At 45.9% G+C, this 22,879-nt stretch overlaps 1 protein-coding gene across 8 annotated transcripts in view; it reads right to left on the bottom strand.

Moving 5' to 3' along the window:
- Positions 1-22,879, bottom strand: part of rgs20 (regulator of G protein signaling 20) — a 507,528-nt gene that overhangs the window by 103,413 nt on the left and 381,236 nt on the right. For 7 of the 8 annotated variants that reach the window (XM_085992934.1, XM_085992927.1, XM_085992929.1 and 4 more), the window contains one exon: positions 7,374-7,448. In XM_085992934.1, the coding sequence (XP_085849060.1) occupies positions 7,374-7,448 (75 nt within the window). Of the gene's footprint in view, positions 1-7,373; positions 7,449-18,506; positions 19,521-22,879 lie in introns of those variants that run through there. The other variant, XM_085992933.1, reaches the window with a different exon arrangement.

Genomic DNA, 22,879 nt, shown 5'->3' with positions numbered 1-22,879 from the left:
AGGGCACCATCCGAGGAGTATAAATACTCGGGCGTGGGCCCAACTTGGCCAGAGACAATCTGGAAACAGGAAGCTAGTGACTACTAACTAGACCGCCATGTTTTGTTACAAGTCGATTAAAGCCTTGCTTTATGTACAACCAAGTGCGTAGTGAGTCTTTATTACGTCAACCATAGCTTAGATAGCAGGAGTGGACATCACTGTCGCTCTTCCTTGCACTTTCAACCATCTTCTTTCCCATCTTCCCAAAATCTTTTTAATTTTCATAACCTTCAGTTCCCAATTTAATCTATCCACTTCATCCCTGTCTTTCTCACACCCCATATGCACCCCCAGAACTTCCAAAACCTCCACCACCTTAAAAGGGACTTTCCTCCAACCATTCCACCCTACCCCTTCCTGCAACCAGGCATTGGGACTTACTATAATTCATTCTGCCTCCTGAAGCTCTACAATACTCCTCCACTACATCCATAGCTTTCCTCACTGACTCCCCATTTCTCAATGTTAAGGTTGTGTCATCTGCATATTGGTGCATCACCGACACCAGCCCAGAACTGGGAACCGCAATCACAACTACACCTTGTTTCTTTCACATCATGTAACCTAATGGTTCTGCTACCAATGTGTACAATAATGGGGACAGTGGACAACCCTGTCTCACTGATCTCTGTATCAGAAAATACTTGGATAAAAAAACATTACATTTAACACAGCTAAATATGTTTGAATAAAAAATCCTTATCCACTCAATGAAATTTTCCCTGAAACCAAATGCTTCCAAAACCTTCAATAAAAACTCACGAGACCCTCTATCAAAGGCTTTCTCTTGATCTATCTTTAATACATAAGCCTCCCTCCCACTCTCTTCCATGAGCTCTATCGCATCTCGGATTGAGACCACAGAGTCTGCGATGTCCTGGCCTATGACTCCATAGGACTGAGATGGCAAAACTATCTTTGGCAACACCTCCTTCATACGATTTGCCATAGCCCTCGCCAAGATCTTATAATCCACATTTAATAATGTGATGGGCCTCCAATTCTTCAGATCCCTTCTATCCCCTTTATTTTTATATAAGCTAAGCTTATGACACCTCTCCTCATAGATGATGGGCCAGGCTTCCCTCAATTTTAATTTCCTTAAAAACTTCTAAGAGCAATGGACTTAAAATCTCGAAAAATTCTTTATAAAATTCTGCACTTAGTCCATCGGACCCTGGGCTTTTCCCCCCCTTCATTCCACTTATTGCTACTTTTATTTCCGCTAATCCTACTTTGTCACACATGCTTCTCGCATCCTCCTTTAAACCCTCTTCAATAAAAGCACTAACCTTCTCCATCGCCAAATTGGAAATGTCTTCTTTTGTATATAACTCTTGATAAAAGCTGCTAGCCACCTCTAAAATCTCCCCACTTTCATGAATGATCTTCTCCCCAACCTTCAACTCTTCAATTAATGATAATCTCTGTCGCAGCTTCTCTTGCTCTAGAAAATATCTAGTGCATCTTTCGCCCTCCAATGCATCTCTAGCCTTTGCACGGAGAATGACCCCCTTGCATTTTTCAGCTTGCAATAATTCCCACTCTTCCTTTAACACCCGGAACTTAGTCTCAGCTCCCTTATCCCCTCCATCAACTGCTTTACAGACATCCGTAAACCTTTTGTTTATATTCTCTTCTCGACGCCGGTTAGCTGACGCTCAATTTTCCCATAACGTTCCAAAAAAACTTTTATCTCATATTTGAAATTGTCCCACCAAACTCTTCTTTCTTTCAAGAACAAAGGTTCCTTCTGAGCATTCTTTATTATATTTAAAATCCCTTCTTTATAAAGCAATTTCTTTCAGGTATTGATTGTTTAAAATCCACAGCCCTGAACCGATCTTAACTCTGCTGTTCCTAATTCTAAGAACCAAAGCCGAGTGGTCACTAAAAAATAAATTTTTATAATAAATCTCCATCACCTCAGAACTTAACCCTTTCCGTATTAACACAAAATCTATTCGGCTCTGTTTTAAAACATCACCCACCCAACCTGCTCTGGAGAACTCCCTTTTTATGGGGTTCCGGTCCCTCCATAAGTCTCTCAAATTTAAATTTGCCATCATTTTTATAATCATCCCTCTGGAGTTATCATCCTTAAAGGTCATCTGGGCTGAAATGTCCATCTGAGATAAAAATACATTAAAATCCCCCACTATACAAGGATTTTCCACCTCTGCCACTTCAGTGAATAACCCCCGAAAAAACTCGCGATGCTTGCAATGGTCTTTCGGTGCATAGATATTAAAGAGATCGCAATTAAATTCCTCCATTTTTACCCTTAGCTGTAAAAATCTCCCCTCAGTGTCCTTGTCCACCAAGGCAACGTTCTCTTTTATGGACGGACACAACAAAGCAGCCACCCCTCTACGGTTATTGTTTGCACAACTTGCAAACACCTCTCCCTTCCAAACCTTCTGAACTCTTTCTAGGATATCCTCATCTCAAAAGGTTTCTTGCAGACACAAGAAGTCCATGCCTTTAAAACCCTGCAACAACTGCTGCAATTTCTTCTCACCCCTCAGTCCGTTCACATTAATCGGGACCAATGTAATCATGGCTCCGAAGAAGGGAAGTATGCCTGATAATCTCCCCATCATTTAATCTCTGGCCCTTCCCTCCTCTCATGCTCCTTCCCAACTTTTTGGCCAGCTGTTGCTTTTTCCTGCCGCTTCCGACTCTTTTTCACCTCCTGTTTGAACCTTCCCTGCAGTTTCAGCCTCTTCCTTGCATTAAGTTTGGGCCAAGGAGCGGCCCTTTCTCCCTCCTTCTGCCCCTCACTAACCTTTCCCTTTCCGCATGATACCACCCCACCCCCCACTTCCATGTCTCTCTCCCCCTCTAATTCCTCACTCTCAAGCTCTTCTGTAACCCACTGTGCCTGCTCCCTGTCAGATACATAATCCTGCTCCCCGTCAGATACATCATCTCCCATAGAGAGTGTTCCTGCTATCGCGGTTTCTCCAACAGTGCCGCTCCCTTCGACCTCATCTCCACAGCTGACCCTTGCTCCCTGATCCTTCTCTCTCTGGGACAATGGCGCACCTATATTGCTCCCTTCTGGCGTCTTTGTCTTGCCGCTCCCGTCCTGCTGCCCCTTTAAGGCTCCTGCCTCTTGCACCTTGTCTTGCCCCGTCCTGCTCACCGAGATGTCCGACTCCCCATCTTTCTTTGGAGTACTTACATTTACCATGCACCCCGTTCCCACCTCCTCTCCCCCCGCGGACACCAGATTCTTCAGGGAGAGCTGAACCATATTATGGCTCGAGTCTGCCCTTGACCAGTGCTGCCCTCTGCTGTCTTTGTTCTTTTCCACTGTACTTGGTGTGTTTTCCACCATCTCCATCCTGTTCTCTGCTCTGCAATTTTCTGCCTCTTCCTGCACTCTTTTCTCCTTCAATTTACCAGCTGTATCTTCCGACTGCTCTGCTCCTCCGCCCGTTCCACTCACACCTCCTGCTCCTTCTCCCATATCTTCGTCACTCATAGAGCTTCCTTCTGCCTCACACTCACAGCGGGTGGGGCCTTTGTGACACACCCCACAGCTCTCCGCCTTGCAGCTCCAAGCGATGTGTCCAGACTCACTGCAATTATAACAGTACAAATCTGGACAGTTTCTTACAAGATGGTCGTGTCCAAGACAATAATAATAAACCTTCACTTGGTTATCATGCAGTACTCGGAAGTACTGCACTCCTTCCACTGTCTCGAATTTCATGCTGTACAGTAATGACTTCACCCCCTCTGGGAACTGCACCTTTATGTAATGGGTTCCATCTGCTACCCGTGTTCCTGGATAGTACCTCCTCTTTATTGCTGAGCAAATTTTAATGTCCCACGACTCCAGCTTTTTGATTAGCACATCGTCCTCAATATAAACTGGCAAGTTTAAGAATGAGACCACCACCTCTTCTGAATATAGCAGAGATACCTCCAAGAACTTAGCGCCAACTTTCAAACGGAGTAAAAGTCTTTCCACCTCCTCTCGGCTACTGACCATCATCTCGAACCCAACATTCGGCTTTGGTCGGCAGGCAAAGCAGCTTCCCTCGCCGCAGTCCTCATGTACCGCTTGGATAATATCCCAAGCTCGTATCTCCTTATCCTTGCACTGAACCACCACTGTGTTTTCTTTTCCAAACCTCCTGGGGTCCCGGCCCAAATCTTTGGGCCTTTTTATTTCCCTTCCAACCACAGTTTCTCCCCTGATTAAATTCATCTTGGGAACACTGTCCTCTGAGGGGTCCAGCACTCCGGACCCCTCAGCAGCCATCTGGCTGCTGTTTATGGGCCAAAAAGGCCCTAAAACCTGGAAAAAAAACCACCACCAACTTTTTACAAGCTCACTCCAACTCCCTGCAGCAATCAGGCAACCAGTAACACCTGCTCACTCCTAGCCCCTCCCACCTAGAGAGTGCTACCCACTGAGCCACAGCTGACAATTAGCTGGTGAGATGTCCTGTTACTGTCATAGTTAAAATTGGACCTGGATGGTCTCATCACTGGTATGCCTCCTTTGCCGAAGACAGGTAGTGCAGTTGAAAACTATCCTAAAGAAAGAGGACTTACCCAGATGATTAACTGCTTTGGTATGTCCAGGACACTTTTATTTCCAAAAAACACAATTATTCATTTTTAGGTGTAATAGTTATTTGCTTTTTCAGTTGCAATAGTCCCATCTTTTCTCTTTTCCTTAAATCCTTCCTTAGGATAACTAAACATTCTGAATAAAGTGACAACTGGCTTGCATAATATGAAATGGAACTCTGTGCATGATATAGGCTAATTGAAATTGAATAAAAATGATATATTTTTAATACACTTTGGTAAACAATAAAGTATTGAGTGTAAACAACCCAAAGAAGTGACCCTTCTAACCCACTTAATTTTTATCACTTGTGGCATATTCTCTTTTTTTTGCGTCTTATACTTCCTACTTAGCAAATCGATACTGAAATGATACCCCATTAACAATTTTTAATTTAAGACAATTATGCATCACTCTGACAGAACTTAAATATTTTCTGAAGACAAGAAAAGTGACTATTTTGAAACTGGGCTATTGAAAGTTGCTATTACACACTCCATAACTTTGAAATTCCACATTATTGAAGAGACACACTTGCCTGTTTTATGCTGAATACAGTGAAAGCACTAAAATTGTTTTGTAATTTATTAATGTGTAATTAGCAATACCCAATTTCTTCATACTTCCAGATGCTACTGTATGATTTTATACAAACAAAACAAAATCAACCTGTGATTGTATGAATTGGCAAACAAAGCATACTTGTGTCCCATGTTCCTCATTCAGGACACCTGGCCTGGAGCAATCCATGCCAGGATATAGATTTCTTGCTGGTCGCATAGAAAACTTTCGGGAGTGGTGTGTGAAGGAAAAATAAAATTACCTCTACATTTATCATTCTATACTATAGCCTTCTTTTATGCTGAATTTCCCACAAGCCTCTTCATCAGCCTTGATTAAGGAAGAATTTAACTAACTTGGGTTAAAGTAAAACCAATGATACTGGACCATTAGGTGTGGAATCCTATTTAAGTTGCGTATGTAGCTTGAAGATACTTGCAACACCGAATGTAAAAGGATAATTGAATCATTCTCATTACTTTTGTTGGATCTTTCAACAGCATACAAAGAATGTAGATTACTATACCTCACTAAAATTTTTCAAAATTTCAATATCCTGAATACAGTAACCCACTTATCTAATGCCTTATTTGTATTGGTTGTTCAGTGATGTCCTGGAAACAGCAGTTTTCCCCAGAACATCAATAAAATAAACTTGTGTATCTGAATACAAGTTTTATTGAGGAAGTTGGTAAAAAGTAAATAGATTTTATCAGAGTAAATAAGTTAGTCCATAGTAAATAAATCAGTAGTTTTGACTGAGCTAAAATTTTCTACTAACAGATGTTTACATGAGATTTTGCCAAGGTAATATTTTACTAATAATTTAAGATAAGATTTTATATCCTGCATTACTGGGAAATATCACCCATTAAAATGAGCCATTTTTCAAACCAAATTAAAACAATTGCGGTCTGATTTTAACTTTCAGTGGTGGTGGAAAATGGGTGGTAGTGGATCTGCTGCTCGTTGTGCACCCCAGACGATTTTCTGCAGTGGAAAGGAGAACAAGGCAAAGTACTGTATATAGTGGGGGGCTGTTTCGCTATCCCCGCGATCCACTAATGCCTATTTTTCACCACCGCCAGAAGTTAAAATCAATCCTTTAATTTTTACCCCACTACTGAAATACATAAATGTAAAATATAACATTAATGGCTCAGTATTTTATGTGGTTTTTCAGACTGATCATTCATTATACCACCAATTACTTTTCAGCCACATTTGGGAGCTGTGGGGTAGATTTTAACTTTCAGCGGGCATGGCAAACGAACGATTGTGGATCGGCCGCCCAGTACAGCCGCACCCCCACCCCCTCCACTTTCCTTTCCATTGAAGTCAACGGGATCAATTTTCACTTCTGGCGTTGGCAAAAAACAGGCGGTAGAGGAAAATCAGGAGGGGAGTATCAGGGGTAGCCCGTTTTCTGCCACCACCAAAAGTTCAAATGTTGTTCTGACGATTGACTCTCTGTATCACCCAGTTTAAGACTTACCCATCTCACCTCTGAACCCAATAGCTTGACTGCTACCAATTGCAGCTTGTTGAGAGCAGTTAACAAAATAATAAATTGCATGATCAGTAGTATGCCACTGGCATTAAAACAAATGAAAAGTCAATTGAGGAAGGCATGTTTGTTCCTCTGGGCTGTTGCCTGTTTGACAAAGGAATGGCAGTAAAGCTTTCAAGTAACTTTGGTGCTGCTAAGTGAGGAGGATTGTCCGATAACAGAGAAGCACCCGAGACATACAAAGAAACACACAGGCTGAAAATCAAGTTCTGATTAAAGATCCTACTCAAAACAACAACCTATTTATCTCTTTCAGATGCTGTATAGTTCTAGCATTTTATATTCTCATTACAGAAGCACTGGGCTAGATTTTTTACTTTTCTTGAAGTCATTGGAAAGGAATATCGGGCGGGGTATATAGTGGCTGGACAATCCGTTACCACTTGTTTTCTGCCAGCACCAGAAGTTAAACCCTACCTACTGTGCTTAGTTGGAGCTACAGCTTCAGGGAAACACTATAGACTTTCTTTAACATAGTCACAATCATAAATATTTGTCGTCTGGTATAAAAATACACCTGTTTTCACTTCATACTGTTTCAATAGTACTGAGCACAGAACAAAGACAATAGTTTCAGTGCAAGTAGAAATTGGTTAAAGAATAAAGTACCTTTCTTCACAGTTTGGCGTGCTTTCTCCTCTAGCTTCCTGAGACATTCTTCTTGCTCGTTCATCGTCTTCATTCCTAACAGTAAGACTGCAAGGTAGTAAATAAAATCATTTTATCTAGGCACAGGAGCAGATGGCAAGGTGTGTTACTCACAAAAGAAATTCAGGCCGATCAACAATAATCTTCTTGATTACTAAAAATTAGGATAGGAAGGAATCTCCAAGATATTTTCTCCAGGCTAGTGCAGTAGTTTGCAAAATCAATAACGGTCATTGGCAATATTCTCTGGCCTTGATGTTAGCATAAAAAAGAATGAAATTGCAAGTTGTAATCATTTATTACCTGTTGTGATAATAGCAAGTTAGGCAATCAGTTGTGTCTATTTGCAACACCAAATTTCTGATTGGTCCCCTTGGAGGACAAGACCAGATTTCTGATTGGTTCCCTTGGAAGACAAGACACACCCAACAGTTTGTCTGGAATGTGTAATTTGACCCTGGCTGCTGGAGAGTAATCAAGATCTTTGCCATGTGTAATTTGATCCATTCATTGTGACAGCTATGCTCCAGAGCTCACAGTGCTAACACTACTGCTTTCAGAGAACAGATGGGGCTCATCCTCCCGGCTTAGGAGCACTCACAGCGCTCACTGCCAAGTTCAGATAGGAAGGGGTGAGGCCATGGATGGATTTTAACATGAGGATGAGAATTTTAAAATCAAGGTGTTGCATGTGCAAAATCTCCCATCCAGAAGCTGGTAAGCGGCCTGCATGGGATCTCCAGACATCTGCACAGGTGCGTAGCTTAGTGGGAACGTTATTGGTGGACCATGAGCCAATGTAGGTCAACAAGCACAGGGGTGATGGGTGAATGGAACTTGCTGCATGTTAGGATACATGCAGCACAGTTTTGGATGAGCTCAAGTTCATTGAGGGTGGAAGATGGGAGGCTGGCCAGGAGGATATTGGAGTTATCGGCCTAGAAATTCACTGGCCTTAGCGCCGCTTTTGAGGCGCTAGAGGGCCTAGCGCCGAAGTTATGGCCAGTTTAGAAATTGACAGGGGCCCTAAATCGGCGTTAGGCCAGTAGCGCTGCGCCGGCACCGATGACGTCATCGGTGTGCGCAGCGTCCCGGTTGCCATGGTAACCCGCCTGAACTCGGAAATTGAGTTGCGGCCGCCTCGCCCGTGGCAGCCGCAAGCAACGTTCTGGCAGAGGTGCCTTACAGAACTTTGCGCCGGCGCATTAAAGGCCCCGCGGCGGCCGGCCGCTTTCCCGCCGGCCGCCTGGCCGCAGCTCCCTCCCCGGACTTCCCCCCCCCACCCCCCCTGGAACAGAAGCAAGCCCGGCACTTGTCCGAGGTGCCGGGCTCATTTTTAAAAAGATTATCGCGGGCCGCGGCCGGGTGCAGGCAGCTCCTCCTTAACGGAAGGAGGAGGCCTGCACTTCCCGAGCCTGCCGCACCGCAGCGGGCGCCGCAGCGCCGGAATAGCGCCGCAATGCGGCGCGTGGCGCCAGTTTTGAGGCGCTGAGACCCCTCAGTAGCGCCGGCAGCCGTTTGGGCGTGGCGCTACTGAATTTTTGGCGCGCGCAGGGGGACTTAGCGCCGGCACTAACTTCCGGCGCTAAAGCCCTCGCTGCGCCAAAACCGAATTTCTAGGCCATCGAGTCCAGCAAATAACACATAAATGTAATATTCTGCATGTTGTAGGACCAACACAGAATATCCTCCCATTTCTGCTCATATTGCCCATCCCTAGTTGCCTGTGAGAGGGCGGTAGTGACCGCTGGCAGGGGGTAGGAGAGGGAGAACTTGGTGCAGGTGTAAGGTGGTGGGGGTGGAAGAACGTGATCCAGGCCTAACAAAGGGCAGGAGAATGTGATCCATCTTCCCATTTGGATCACGTCTAGCTCTCATACCCCCTCATTTAGACCTGGATCACGTTCTTTCCCCCTGCCCACTGTTCTCACCATGCTATCCCCCCGCCAACAAGTTCCTGACCTTCTCTCCCCGAGTTCCTGACGTTCCCCCCCCCCGAGCTCCTGACCTACTCCCCCTCCCCGCCCCAAGTTCCTGACCTTCTACCCGCCTCGAGTTCCTGACCTTCTATCCTCGAGTTTCTGACCTTCTCCCAGCTCTCCAAGCTCCTCTCTCCCCTCTCCGAGCTACTCTCTCCCATTGCGAACTCCTCTCTTCCCCTGTGAGCTCCTCTCTTCCTCTGCAAGCTCCTCTCCCCCCAGCTTCGATCCCCTCTCCTCCCTCTTCAATCCTCTCCCCTTTCGATATCCACTCCTCCCTCTCCCCCTTCGATCCTCTCTCCTTTAACCCCTTCGATTCACTCTGCTCCCCCTCTTTGATCCACTCTCTTCTCCCCACTTCGATCCCCCCTCCTCTTCCCCGCTTCGATCCCCTCTCCTCTTCCCCCCCTTCGATCCCCTCTCCCCCCTTCGATCTGCTCTCCTGGCTTCGATCCCCCCTCCTCTTCACCGCTTTGATCTCCTCTCTCCCCTTCGATCCCCTCTCCTCCTTCGATCCCCTCTCCCCCAGCCCATCCAATCCCCTGACCTTCCCCGCATGGCGCCGAGGAAAGTGGGCCGGTGCAGGTTGGTACAGTGCATGCTCGACCGGATCGAGTGCACATGCACTGTACCAAACGGGGGCGCATGCGCAGAGGGACCAGAGCACTCTGGAAATAATCACAGTGCACTTTCTATTGTTGTCTCTGTATCTGTATTCCTCTTTCTGTCTCCCTCATTGTATAAAATTGCCCTTCAGTCTCCTCTCTCTTCTATATATGTCCCACTCTATGAATTCCTGTCATTCTTTGTGTGTCTCTCTTTTGCTATCTGTCTCTATCTTTAAAATCACAGAATCATAGAATTTAGCACATTAGATTATTCAGTCCATACTTTCTGTGTTTGCTCTCTGACAGAGCTATCCACTCAGTCCCATTCCCCGTCCCTTTTAAATTTTTATTTTTCAAATTGTTATCCACTTATCTTATCAAATCTAGGATAGATTTTGCCTCCCCCGATGTTTCTGATAGGGCATTCCACATCCTAACAACCCTCTGTGAATAGAAATTCCCCTTATGTTCTTTTGGTGATGATCTTAAATTCATGCCCTCTAGTTACTGACTCACCAACTGGTGGAAATAGTTATCCCTTATTTCTCTGATCAGGAGCTGGGCCTGCTCTGCTTAGGATTCTTAAGCGGTCGCTGGGCGACTGCCACCAAAAGGTAAATATTTTAAAAAACAAATACAAAAGAATTGTTCCTGTGGAGCCAGGAAGATGAATATGTCCAAAACTGGACATAATATTCTAACTATAGCCTAACCATTGATTATAGGTGGTAAATATGTAGTCTCACAATTAGTATGGAGCAATGGCAATGTTGAAGTAATAAACCTTCAAATTTCATGGGAGATTGATGAGGTGCATAAGCAAGTGACTGAATGACTTGCCCTGTGAATTTTTTTTTACTCTCATGGGGCAGCAGTCTGACTCTTTAGCGCCTTGCTGATTGCCCAGTTCAACCAGTATGCACATGTAAAGGTTTGCTTTGGCGAAACAATAACGCGAAAAATAGTTAATGTGGTTAGATGGGAATTTGATATTGGAAAATAATTCACTTTTTGATTTCTTTTTCATTTTTCACTTTTTGTGAACTTTTCATTCTGAGAACTTCAAAAAATCTTTATTGAAATTCCTGATTCTATTCCACAACACTACAATTCTTCATTTTATACAAACAAACTGGACCACTCAAAAGGTCCACAATGCATGTATTGCATGTATACTTTTGTGTCAGTTTAAAACAAGTTCACACTTGTTTCCTGGGGAGCTTTTGGCTCGATTGCTTTAATTTTGATGCATCCTGAAATTCCACAAAATTTTAGCTCCTAAGTTAAATGATTTATTTTGTTATTTTCTCCATTCTTTAAAGCTTCCAATTTACAAACTAAATGCCAAGAGGAGAGCCTACCTGCATTCAGCCCTTTGCCAATGCCATTGTCACTGGAGATTGAAGAGGTGCATAAGCAAGTGATTCATGTCGAGTTGCCCTGTGACTATTTTTATCTTACATAGAAACATAGAAGATAGGAGCAGGAGTAGGCCAGTCAGCCCCTCGAGCCTGCTCCGCCATTCAATGAGATCATGGCTGATCATCCACACTCAGTACTCTGTCCCTGCCTTCTCCCCATATCCCTTGATCCCTTTAGCCTTAAGAAATATATCTAACTCCTTCTTGAATATATTTAATGAATTGGCCTCAACTGCCTTCTGTGGTAGAGAATTCTACAGGTTCACCACTCTCTGGGTGAAGAAATTCCTCCTCATCTCTGTCCTAAATGGCTTACCCCTTATCCTTAAACTGTGACCCCTGGTTCTGGACTCACCTGCCATCGGGAACATCCTTCTGCATCTAGTTTGTCTAGTCCTGTTAGAATTTTATAAGTTTCAATGAGATCCCCTCTCATTCTTCTAAACTCCAGCGAGTACAAGCCCAATCGACCCAATCTCTCCTTATACATCATTCCTGCCATCCCAGGTATCAGTCTGGTGAATCTTCGCTGCACTCCCTCCATGGCCAGAACATCCTCCCTCAGGTAAGGCGACCAAAACTGTACACAATACTCAAGGTGTGTTCTCACCAAGGTCCTGTACAACTGCAGCAAGACATCCTTGTTCCTGTACTCGAACTCTCTCGCTACGAAGGCCAACATACCATTTGCCTTCTTAACCGCTTGCTGCACCTGCATGCTTACCTTCAGCGACTGGTGCACAAGGACACCCAGGTCTCGTTGCACTTCCCCTTCACCCAATCTATTGCCGTTCAGATAATAATCTGCCTTCCTGTTTTTGTCACCAAAGTGGATAACCTCACATTTATCCACATTATACTGCATCTGCCATGCATCTGCCCAATCATGGAACCTGTCCAAATCATACTGGACTTTCTCGGCATGCTCCTCACAGCACACACGCCCACCCAGCTTTGTGTCATCTGCAAACTTGGAGATATTACATCTGGTTCCCTCATCTAGATCATTAATATATATTGTGAATAGCTGGGGTCCTAGGACCGATCCCTGCGGTACCCCACTAGTCACTGCCTGCCACTCGGAAAAAGACCCGTTTATTCCAACTCTTTGCTTCCTGTCTGCCAACCAGTTCTCTATCCAAGTCAGTACCTTGCCCCTAATCCCATGTGCCTTAACTTTACATGCTAATCTCTTATGTGGGACCTTATCGAAAGCCTTCTGAAAGTCCAAATACACCACATCCACTGGTTCTCCCTTATCTATTCGACCAGTTACATCCTCAAAAAATTCCAGTAGATTAGTCAAGCACGATTTACCTTTTGTAAATCCATGTTGACTTTGTCGGATCCTGTCACTGTTTTCCAAGTGCTCTGCTATTACATCTTTTATAATGGACTCTAGCATTTTCCCCACTACCGATATCAGGCTTACTGGTCTATAATTCCCCGTTTTCTCTCTACTACCTTTTTTGAATAGTGGGGTAACATTAGCTACCCTCCAATCCATGGGAACTGTACCAGAATCTATAGAATTTTGGAAGATGACCAGCAATGCATCTATTATTTCTAGGGCCACTTCCTTAAGAACCCTAGGATGTAGATTATCAGGCCCTGGGGATTTATTGGCCTTCAATCCTGTCAATTTCCCTAACACCATTTCCCTACAAATAGTGATTTCATTCAGTTCCTCCCTCTCATTAGACCCTATGTTCCCCGACATCTCTGGGAGGTTATTTGTGTCCTCCTTTTTGAAGACAGAACCAAAGTATGTATTTAATTGGTCTGCCATTTCCTTGTTCCCCATTATAAATTCCCCTGATTCTGACTGCAAGGGACCTATGCTTGACTTCACCAATCTTTTTCTCTTTTTGCTTAATGCTTCACTGTTTACCCAGTTAAGCTAGTTAATTCATTGTGTAGGGATATATAGCATGTCCATAGTGCTGCTCACGTTCAAATATGACAGAGTGCTTTACGGGCTGATGAACAAAAAATTAACACTGAATAGGAGGCAGAAAAGGGGAAAAGCAGATCAAGGAGAAGACTCGAAGAGGTTTTGGAAAGCAGGCAGAGCGGGAACAAGACAGAAATAACAACAGAAAATGCTGGAAAAACTCAGCAGGTCAGGCAACATCCGTGGAGAGAAATTTGAGTTGACGTTTCGGGTCGAACCCTTCTTCAAAACTGGAAAGAAAAGAAAATAGATCGAAGGCAGGGCTGCGATCGGACAAAAGAAGTGAAAGAGACAAAAGAGCTAGACGAGATGGTAATAGGCTGAGATTAGGTATAAAGTGTACTGGCAGGGCAAGAGATAGCTGCCAGGTGGGAGAGAGAAACAAAAGGAAAGGGGGGGTGGGAAAGGAGTGGAAAAATTACAGGTAAAAAATTAATAGGGGCCGAGGTTATGATCTGAAATTGTTGAACTCGATATTGAGTCCGGAAGGCTGCAAAGTGCCTAATCGGAAGATGAGGTGCTGTTCCTCGAGTTTACGTTGAGCTTCTGTGGAACAATACAAGAGGCCAAGGACGGTGAGGCCCGAGTGGGAATGGAGCGGTGAATTAAAATGACAGGCGACCGGAAGCTCGGGGTCACCCTTACGAACAAGACAGAGTTGTTAAGGGAAGGCATTCCAGAGGGTGGAGGTGTAGAAGCTACAAGAATGGCAGCTGATGGAGCAAAGGGAGTGGGAACAAGGAGCAAACCAATATCGAAGGAGCAGAGGTGGGGTGGGGTAAGGCCATGGAGGCATATGAAGGTGAGGGCAAGAAACTTAAAATCAATTCATTTCTCATCCTCTCCTTCAAATCAAACATAGACCTGTGTCCTACCACACTGTGTATACCATAGGCTTTTCTATCTCAATTTTTAACATAACAAAATTTTACAATATGGAATCAAATTGATGGATGTCATGTTTGCTATATTATAAATGTATGACTTGAAAATATTACTGAATTAAAGCTTTTCCTTTTTATTGTATTCTGGTGCACAAATAAAACAAAATTCGCTTGCTGCTATGAGGCTGTTATTAATCAATATTAGTTTTTTCGTTCGTTCATGGGACGTGGACGTCGCTGGCAAGGCAAGCATTTATTGCCCATCCCTAATTGCCCTTGAGAAGGAGGTGGTGAGCCGCCTTCTTGAACCACTGCAGTCCGTGTGGTGAAGGTACTCCTATAGTGCTGTTAGGGAGGGAGTTCCAGGATTTCGACCTAGTGACTTGGAGGGGAACTTGGAGGAGGTGGTGTTCCCATGTGTATGCTGCCCTTGTCCTTCTAGGCGGTAGAGGTCACAGGATTGGGAGGTGCTGTTGAAAAAGCCTTGGTGAGTTGCTGAGGCGCATCTTGTATATGTTACACACTGCAGCCATGGTGTGCCGGTGGTGGAGGGAGTGAATGTTTAAGGTGGTGGATGGGGTGCCAGTCAAGCGGGCTTCTTTGTCCTGGATGGTGTTGAGCTTCTTGAATGTTGTTGGAGCTGCACTCATCCAGGCAAGTGGAGTGTATCCCATCACACTCCTGACTTGTAGATGGTGGAAAGGCTCTGGGGAGTCAGGAGGTGAGACACTCAGTGCAGAATACCCAGCCTCTGTCCTGCTCTTGTAGCCACAGTATTTATGTGGCTGGTCCAGTTAAGTTTCTGGTCAATGGTGACCCCCAGGATGTTGATGGTGGGGGATTCAGCGATGGTAATGCCGTTGAATGTCAAGGGGCGGTGGTTAGACTCTCGCATGTTGGAGATAGTCATTGCCTGGCACTTGTGTGGTGCGAATGTTACCTGCCATGTCTCAGCCCAAGCCTGAATGTCATGCAGGTCTTGATTGATGGGGGCACAGACTGCTTTGCTATCTGAGGAGTTGCGAATGGAACTGAATACTGTGCAATCATCAGCGAACATCGCCACCTCTGCCCCTATGATGGAGGAAAGGTCATTGATGAAGCAGATGAAGATGGTTGAGCCTAGAACACTGCCCTGAGGAACTCCTGTAGCGATGTCCTGGGGCTGAGATAATTGGCCTCCAACAACCACAAATATCGTCCTTTGTGCTAGGTATGACTCCAGCCATTAGAGAGATTTCCCCGATTCCTATTGACTTCTTGATGTCACACTCAGCCAAATTCTGCCTTCTTGTCAAGGGCAGTCACTTTAACCTCACCTCTGGACTTCAGCCCTTTTGTCCATGTTTGGATCAAGGCTGTATTGAGGTTTGGAGCCGAGTGGTCCTAGCGGAACCCAAACTGAGCTTTGGCGAGCAGGATATTGGTGAGTAAGTACTGCTTGATAGCACTGTTAACGACATCTTCCATCACTTTGCTGATGATTGAGAGTAGACTGATGGGGCCGTAATTGGCTGGATCGGATTTGTCTTGCTTTTTGTGGGCAGGACATACCTGGGCAGTTTTCCATATTGTCGGATAGATGCCAGTGTTGTAGCTGTACTGGAACAGCTTGGTTAGAGGCACGGCTAGTTCTGGAGCACAAGTCTTCAGCATGATAGCCGGGATGTTGTCAGGACCCATAGCCTTTGCTGTATCCAGTGCGCTTAGCCATTTCTGGATATCACGTGGAGCGAATCGAATTGGCTGAAGACTGGCTTCTGTGATGGTGGGGACCTCAGGAGGAGGCCGAGATGGATCATCCACTCGGCACTTCTAGCTGAAGATGGTTGCGAATGCTTCAGCCTTGTCTTTTGTTTTCACTTGCTGGACTCCGCATCATTGAGGATGAGGATGTTCATGGAGCCTCCTCCTCCCTTTAGTTGTTTAATTATCCACCACCATTCACGACTGGATGTGATAGGACTGCAGAGCTTTGATCTGATCTGTTGGTTGTGGGGTCGCTTAGCTCTGTTTATAGCATGCTGCTTCCACTGTTTAGAATGTATATAGTCCCGAGTTGTAGGTTCACCAGGTTGGCACCACATTTTTAGGTATACCTGGTGCTGCTCCTGGCATGCTCTTCTGCATTCCTCATTGAACCAGGGTTGGTTCCCTGGCTTGATGGTAATTGTACAGTGAGGGATATGCCAAGCCATGAGGTTACAGATTGTGGTGGAATACAATTTTGCTGCTGCTGATGGCCCACAGTGCCACGTGGATGTCCAGTTTTGAGCAGCTAGATCTGTTCTGAATCTATCCCATTTACCATGGTGCTGGTGCCACACATGATGGAGAGTGTCCTCAGTGTGAAGATGGGACTTTATCTGCACAAGGACTGTGCGGTGGTCACTCCTACCAATACTGTCATGGACAGATTCATCTGCGACAGGTAGGTTGGTGAGAACGAGGTCTAGTAGGTTTTGCACTCGTGTTGGTTCTCTCACCATCTGTCGCAGGCCCAGACTGACAGTTATGTCCCTTAGATCTTGGCCAACTTGGTCAGTAGTGGTGCTACTGACCCGCTCTTAGTGATGGATATTGAAGTCCCCCATCCAGAGTACATTCTGTGCTCTTGCTACCCTCAGTGTTTCTTCCAAGTGGTGTTCAACACAGAGGAGTACTGATTCATCAGCTAAGGGAGGACAGTAGGTGATAATTAGCTGCAGGTTTCCTTGCCCATGCTTGACCTGAAGCCATGAGACTTCATGGGTTCCTGTATCAATCTTGAGGACTCCCAGGGCCACTCCCTGTTGACTGTATACCACTGTGCCTCCACCTCTGGTGGGTCTGTCCAGCCGGTGGGACAGGACATACCCAGGGATGGTGATGGAGGAGTTTGGGACATTGGCTGAAAGTTATGGTTCTGTGAGTATGACTATGTCAGGCTGTTGCTTGACTAGCTTGTGGGACAGCTGACCCAATTTTGGCACTTGTCCCCACGTTTGTGTGGAGGACTTTGCAGGGTTGGCTGGGCTTGGTGTGTCTTTGTTATGTCCAGTGTCAAGGTCAATGCCGAGTGGTCCGTCTGGTTTTATTCTTTGTATACTTGTTTGTAGTGGTTTGGTACAACTGAACGGCTTGCCAGGCCATTTCAGAGGGCAGTTAACAGTCAACTACATTGCTGTGTGTCTGGAGTCACATATAGGCCAGGCCACGTAAGGATGGCAGATTTCCTTTCCTAAAGGAACCAGATGGGTTTTTATGACAATCCTGGATTTTGATTGTCACCATTACCAATACTAGCTTCTTTTTTAATTCCAGATTTATCAATGAACTGACTAGATGCCTAGCAGTATCACCACACGGACTGCAGCGGTTCAAGAAGGCAGCTCACCACCACCTTCCCAAGGGCAATTAGAGATGGGCATAAAAAAAATTGTGGGGATGGATGGGGTCATCTGTATACTCAGGATGTGCATGAGATTTGCTGTCATCCTCTACTGGAAAATCTGTCAGATCTGATAACAGGGCAGAACTCCGGCAGAACTAGATTCCGCCCCATTTTTTGCTCCCTGTTTGGCAGTTCTGCCAAAGTAGCATTTGACGCGCAGTCAGAATTTTGATCATTATTTCTTTTCGTATCTCTTCAGTGCAGTACTAAGGGAGTGCAGCATTGTTAGAGATGCTGCCTTTCAGATGAGATGTTAAACTAAGGCTCCAGATGCCCATTTAGGTGGGCATAGAAAATCCCATGGCACTATTTGAAGATGAGCAGGGAATTCACCCACTGTCCTGGCCAACATTCCTCCCTCAACCGACATCACCAAAACCAGATTCTCTGCTCATTCATCTAATTTACTATTTGTGGAGCCTTGTGGGATCTACATTAGCAGTCGCATTTGCCTACACAACATTGACTACAATTCAGTAAAAGATGTATCACACTGATTGTAACGCACTTTGGAACCTCCTGAGGACATAGAAACATAGAAAAAGAAACAGAGAACAATAGGAACAGGAGTTGGCCATTCGGCCCTTCGAGCCTGCTCCGCCATTCAATATGATCATGACTGATCCTCTATCAATACCATATTCCCGCTCTCTCCCCGTACATGAAAAGGTACTATTTAAATTAAAATTCTTTCTTTCTATCACTCTATAGCTGTTCAGTTACGTTCTCCTTTACACAGTATGAAATTTATCCAGAAAATAAGTAACCAATCAACTCTAATGTGTCAGTTGTGGCTCAGTTGGTAGCACCCTCACCTCTGAGTCAGAAGGTTGTGAGCACAAAAATCTAGGCTGACACTCTAGTGCAGTACTGAGGGAGTGCTGCACTGTCGGAGGTGCCGTCTTTCGGATGAGACATTAAACCGAGGCCCCGTCTGCTTTCTCAGGTTGATGTTAAAGAGCCTATGGCATATTTTCGAAGAAGATCAGGGAAGTCCTAGCCAATATTTATCCCTCAATCAACATCACTAAAAAAAACAGATTATCTGGTTATTATCACATTGCTGTTTGTGGGAGCTTGCTGTGTACAAATTGACTGCCGTGTTTCCTACATTATAACAGTCACTATGGAATTTTCACACTGCAGAGCGTGCAGGTTTGGGAGCGTGTCGGTGGTTAAAAGCGCTGAAATTGACAGCGCGTCGGGAACCCACCGACTTCCGCATTTAACTGGGGCACGTTTAGAAGCCGCCATGGACCCGCTTGGGAGAGGCAGGCGACCTCAGGTGCAGGGCGTCATCAACTGCACACATGTGGCTATCAAGGCACCCCCACATCACCCAGGACTGTTTGTGAACCGGAAGGGCTTCCACTCCCTCAATGTGCAGCTCGTCTGCAACCATAAAAAGATGATCATGCATGTGTGTGCCAGAGACTTACCGGCTGGCTGCTTGGAGACAAGGGCTATCCACTGAAGAGTGGCTGATGACACCCTTGAGGAGGCCAAGCAATGAGGCTGAGGAGCGCTATAATTAAAGCCACATGTCCACCAGATGTGTCATAAAGCAAACAATTGGTATGCTGAGGATCCGCTTCAGATGCCTTGACAGATCTGGAGGAGCTCTTCAGTACGCACCAACCAGGGTCTCCAGAATGATCATCGTATGCTGCGCGCTGCACAACATAGCACAGCAGCGAGGATTGGAGCTGCAAGAGGAGCAAGACGCGGAGCGCACAGCTTCTTCAGAGGAGGAGGAACCTGAGATGGAGATGGCACCAGCAACGGCGCATATTGCTGCCCGGGATGGCCTCATAATGGCTAGATTTACTTAAGTTGCACCAGTGCACGCATATGGCTCCCAGATGATGTACCAACTCCCCCTGCACCCCCGCCCACCAACACCACAAAACAGTCCTAAAATGACCAAACCATTCCTGTCATCCAAACACCCATTGCTCGAGGTTAACTAATGTCTCACCATTCCCTCCAAGTGACAAAGCTACTTCCCAGGTAGCAGGCAAAAAGGGATAAGATGGGAAAGTGCAAATAAATAAATTTATGTGCATCATAAATAGAACTGAAACTTAACACTAACATTTTTTCATACACCCATGTGCATATCCTTGTGCATCTATGATTGTGTCATTTTTCTTTTCCAATGCTTCTACAAGGTGCAACCCCTGTGGCATCAGCAGAGGTAAAGGCAGGCTGCTCACTTCCCTGCTGTGATTGCTTTGAAAATTTTGACAGACGTCCTCCGGGGTTTTAAATCCTGTGAGGGCCCAGCCAAAGACCTCTCCTCCTGCAACTGTACAGGGACAGACTCGGCCATCGGGATCCGAGGAAGCATGTGCGGCTCTGACTGAGGGGGAGGCAACAGGGGAGAAGTGGGAACGCTTTGAGCAAAGCCCCCACTTCCATGTCCCCTCTCACCATCATCCCTCTCATGGGCCACCCGCACTTCCCTGCTAGCAAGGAGCTGGAGAGCATCTTGCTGCACAGTTGTGGGGCGATGTATGCCCAAGTCTACGTTGGAATCCATCCTTGAGATGAGGTCAATGAGAGTCTGCAATCTGTTGTTCACAGCAAGCATGTTCTCATTCGACTGGCGCATTTGCTGCTCCAGGCAGGTGGCCATCCTTATCATGGAACAGCACATCATCGCCATTGCCTGCGATATAGTGCTCCTCAAAGGAGGAGCAGTCTTTAGCTGGCCCCTCACAGGCCCTAAATGAACTCCTCCATTCTCTGTACAATCGTGCACATCACGGCTGGAAAAGCTGCCAGAGCCTCGAGCATTTGTTGCTGCTCCTCCAAGATCAACCTCTTTGTTGACGGCCCCCGAGGTTCAACATCTGCATCCAGCTGAGCAGAGCTTGGAGCGTCGTGCCCTCTGGCGAGGACTCTCCACTGCTGTCCCTGTCTCCACCATCTGCTCTTACTCACTTGTGATGTGTGTGACATCAGGTGACAACACTACTCTATGTCTCGCAGGACCCACCGAGGTGTGCGTATCTGCGTTGCTGCTGGGTGCGCATGGGTCTGGTGACAATGCACCCTCAGAAAATGGAGCTTCCTCTGAGGAGTCATCTTCCTCCTCTGGCTGAACAATGGGTGGGGGGGGGGCACTTGATGGACCTGTAGGAGAGTAAAGAGATGAATTAGAAGTCTTATGATAAGAATTTGTAACGTTGCTATTATGCACATGATGACATTTCATTGGTTGTTGCTATCAAGTCACCATGAGCGACTGCTGTATGCCATGTGGCTGTATGAATTTAATTCTGTCACCAGGTTGCTGGGAAGTCCCCCTCTCTCCATTTCCCACTGCCAGCAGCTCTGCAACTCGACTTATTTGTAGCACCTCCTCCTCTGCTGGAGTCAATATGCTGTAAATTGGAGGGCCACCTCTGGCTCTTTGCCTCTCCCGGCTGTTCTGCGTTCTCTTCTCCTGCAAGGAGGGAAAGAAGAGAACTTTGAGTGAGAGTGATGGAATGAGTATATGGATGGGCTACATCTGTAGAGGGTGACTATGAGAGAGTGGCATAACATTGCCAAATGCCTCCTTCTGTGGCAGTACTTCCTATGATTACATTAGGATGAGGGTGCATGTCAGTGGTGGTTAGTCAGATGGGGATGTGAGTAGATGCATAGACAGTGAGAGATGGGTGCACCTTGCAAGGTAGGTCGGTGTAAGGAGTGACGTGCAGGAGTAGGCTTGGGAAGGCAGATGATGGGGTTGGGGTGACATGCACATCAGGATGTCTTTGAATGTGGCATTGTAGTCACCTTTCCTGACCTCATGAGATCATTAAATCTTTTGTGGCACTGTATCTAGGAATGGCTGACTACACCTTTGTTGCTAACTATACCTCTGATGCTGACCTCCTGGGCAATCTCCAACCATGCTCCCTTGGTCTTAGTGGATGGTCTCTTGCACCTGGATGTCCCTGTGTGCTCGAACTCCCTGGAGCATAACTTCCAGGGAGGAGTCAGAGAATCTGGGCACTGCCTTCTGCCGTTGGGACTCCATGCTACCTGTAGTGTATGTAACCTGTACCACCTTAAGAGGATACCTTAAGGTGATGGACTACTTTTTTGATGGCTCCTGTACATTGTAGTACCGGTGGTGACCACACCGGTATATAAACCCTGTGGAGCAAAGTGTATTCCAGTTCAGCCCTGACCCTCAATTACTAAAGACCTGTTTAATTATTTCTGTAGTCTGTGTCCAGTTATTCAGCATAACTACATTTGGAAACACAGACTCAACAGTTGCGACGAGTCTGATCTTACCTAGCGGCAGTTGCATCAAAGGAAGCTTTGCCTCTGAAACGGGCGTCGATCAAGGACATCCACCCTCAACATCCTGCTGGGCACTGCATAGCACGGGAGGCAATCGGGAACCCGGGTTGGTTTCTGGCCACGAAGTCAAACATCAGTGAACATCCCTTCGACGACAGCGGCGGGTAAGCCCGATCGAGCGGCACGGGGGGGAAGTCGGCCGAGTTGTCAGTAAGAGAAGGGGAGGGAAATGACGAAAAGGGCGGAGAACATGACCGCAGCCGGTGTCAGGGGCCGGACAGCAATCGGGGCAGAGACGCGCAGCAGCCAGAAAAGCGTTTATGTCCACAAGGACCGCGGGAGCGGCGGGGAACAATAGCAGCAGCGTAGGGGAAAATAAAGGACTGCTGGGAGGCGAGAATGGCAACAGCGCGGTAATCACCATTTTGAGTCGGCGGGGGAAGAAGACAAGCGCGGGAAAAGCCGCCATTTTGAAAAAAATAAAATAAAATAATAATCATATCCGAAGGAAAGGAAACTCAACAAGGATGCCAAAAACGGGTAACATCACTGCTTTTGATAGCAATGTGGAAGATTGGGCCACTTATGTGGAACGCGTCAAAGTTTACTGTACAACGAATGAGGTACCGGAGGATAAGAAAGCACTAACCCTATTAAACTCGATGGGTGCGAAGACATACAGGTTATTAAGGAACCTTGTAACACCAGATAAACCAGTAGGAAAGAGTTTCGCAGATATTGTTACTATCCTGCAAGAGCATTTAAACCCCACGCCGCTGCTGATAGCGGAACGATTTAAATTCTACAAAAGAATTCAACTTAAAGAGGAAAGCAACGCTGAATTCTTAATCGAACTGTGCAATTTATCAAAGTACTGTCAGTT

This window comes from Somniosus microcephalus, chromosome 7 (genome assembly GCF_052327205.1).
Source record: "Somniosus microcephalus isolate GS21.2 chromosome 7, FLI_Smic_1.0, whole genome shotgun sequence".
Taxonomy (NCBI): Eukaryota; Metazoa; Chordata; class Chondrichthyes; order Squaliformes; family Somniosidae; genus Somniosus; species Somniosus microcephalus.
The sequence above is the reverse complement of the archived record's forward strand: the minus strand, read 5'-3'. Positions and strand labels throughout refer to the sequence as shown.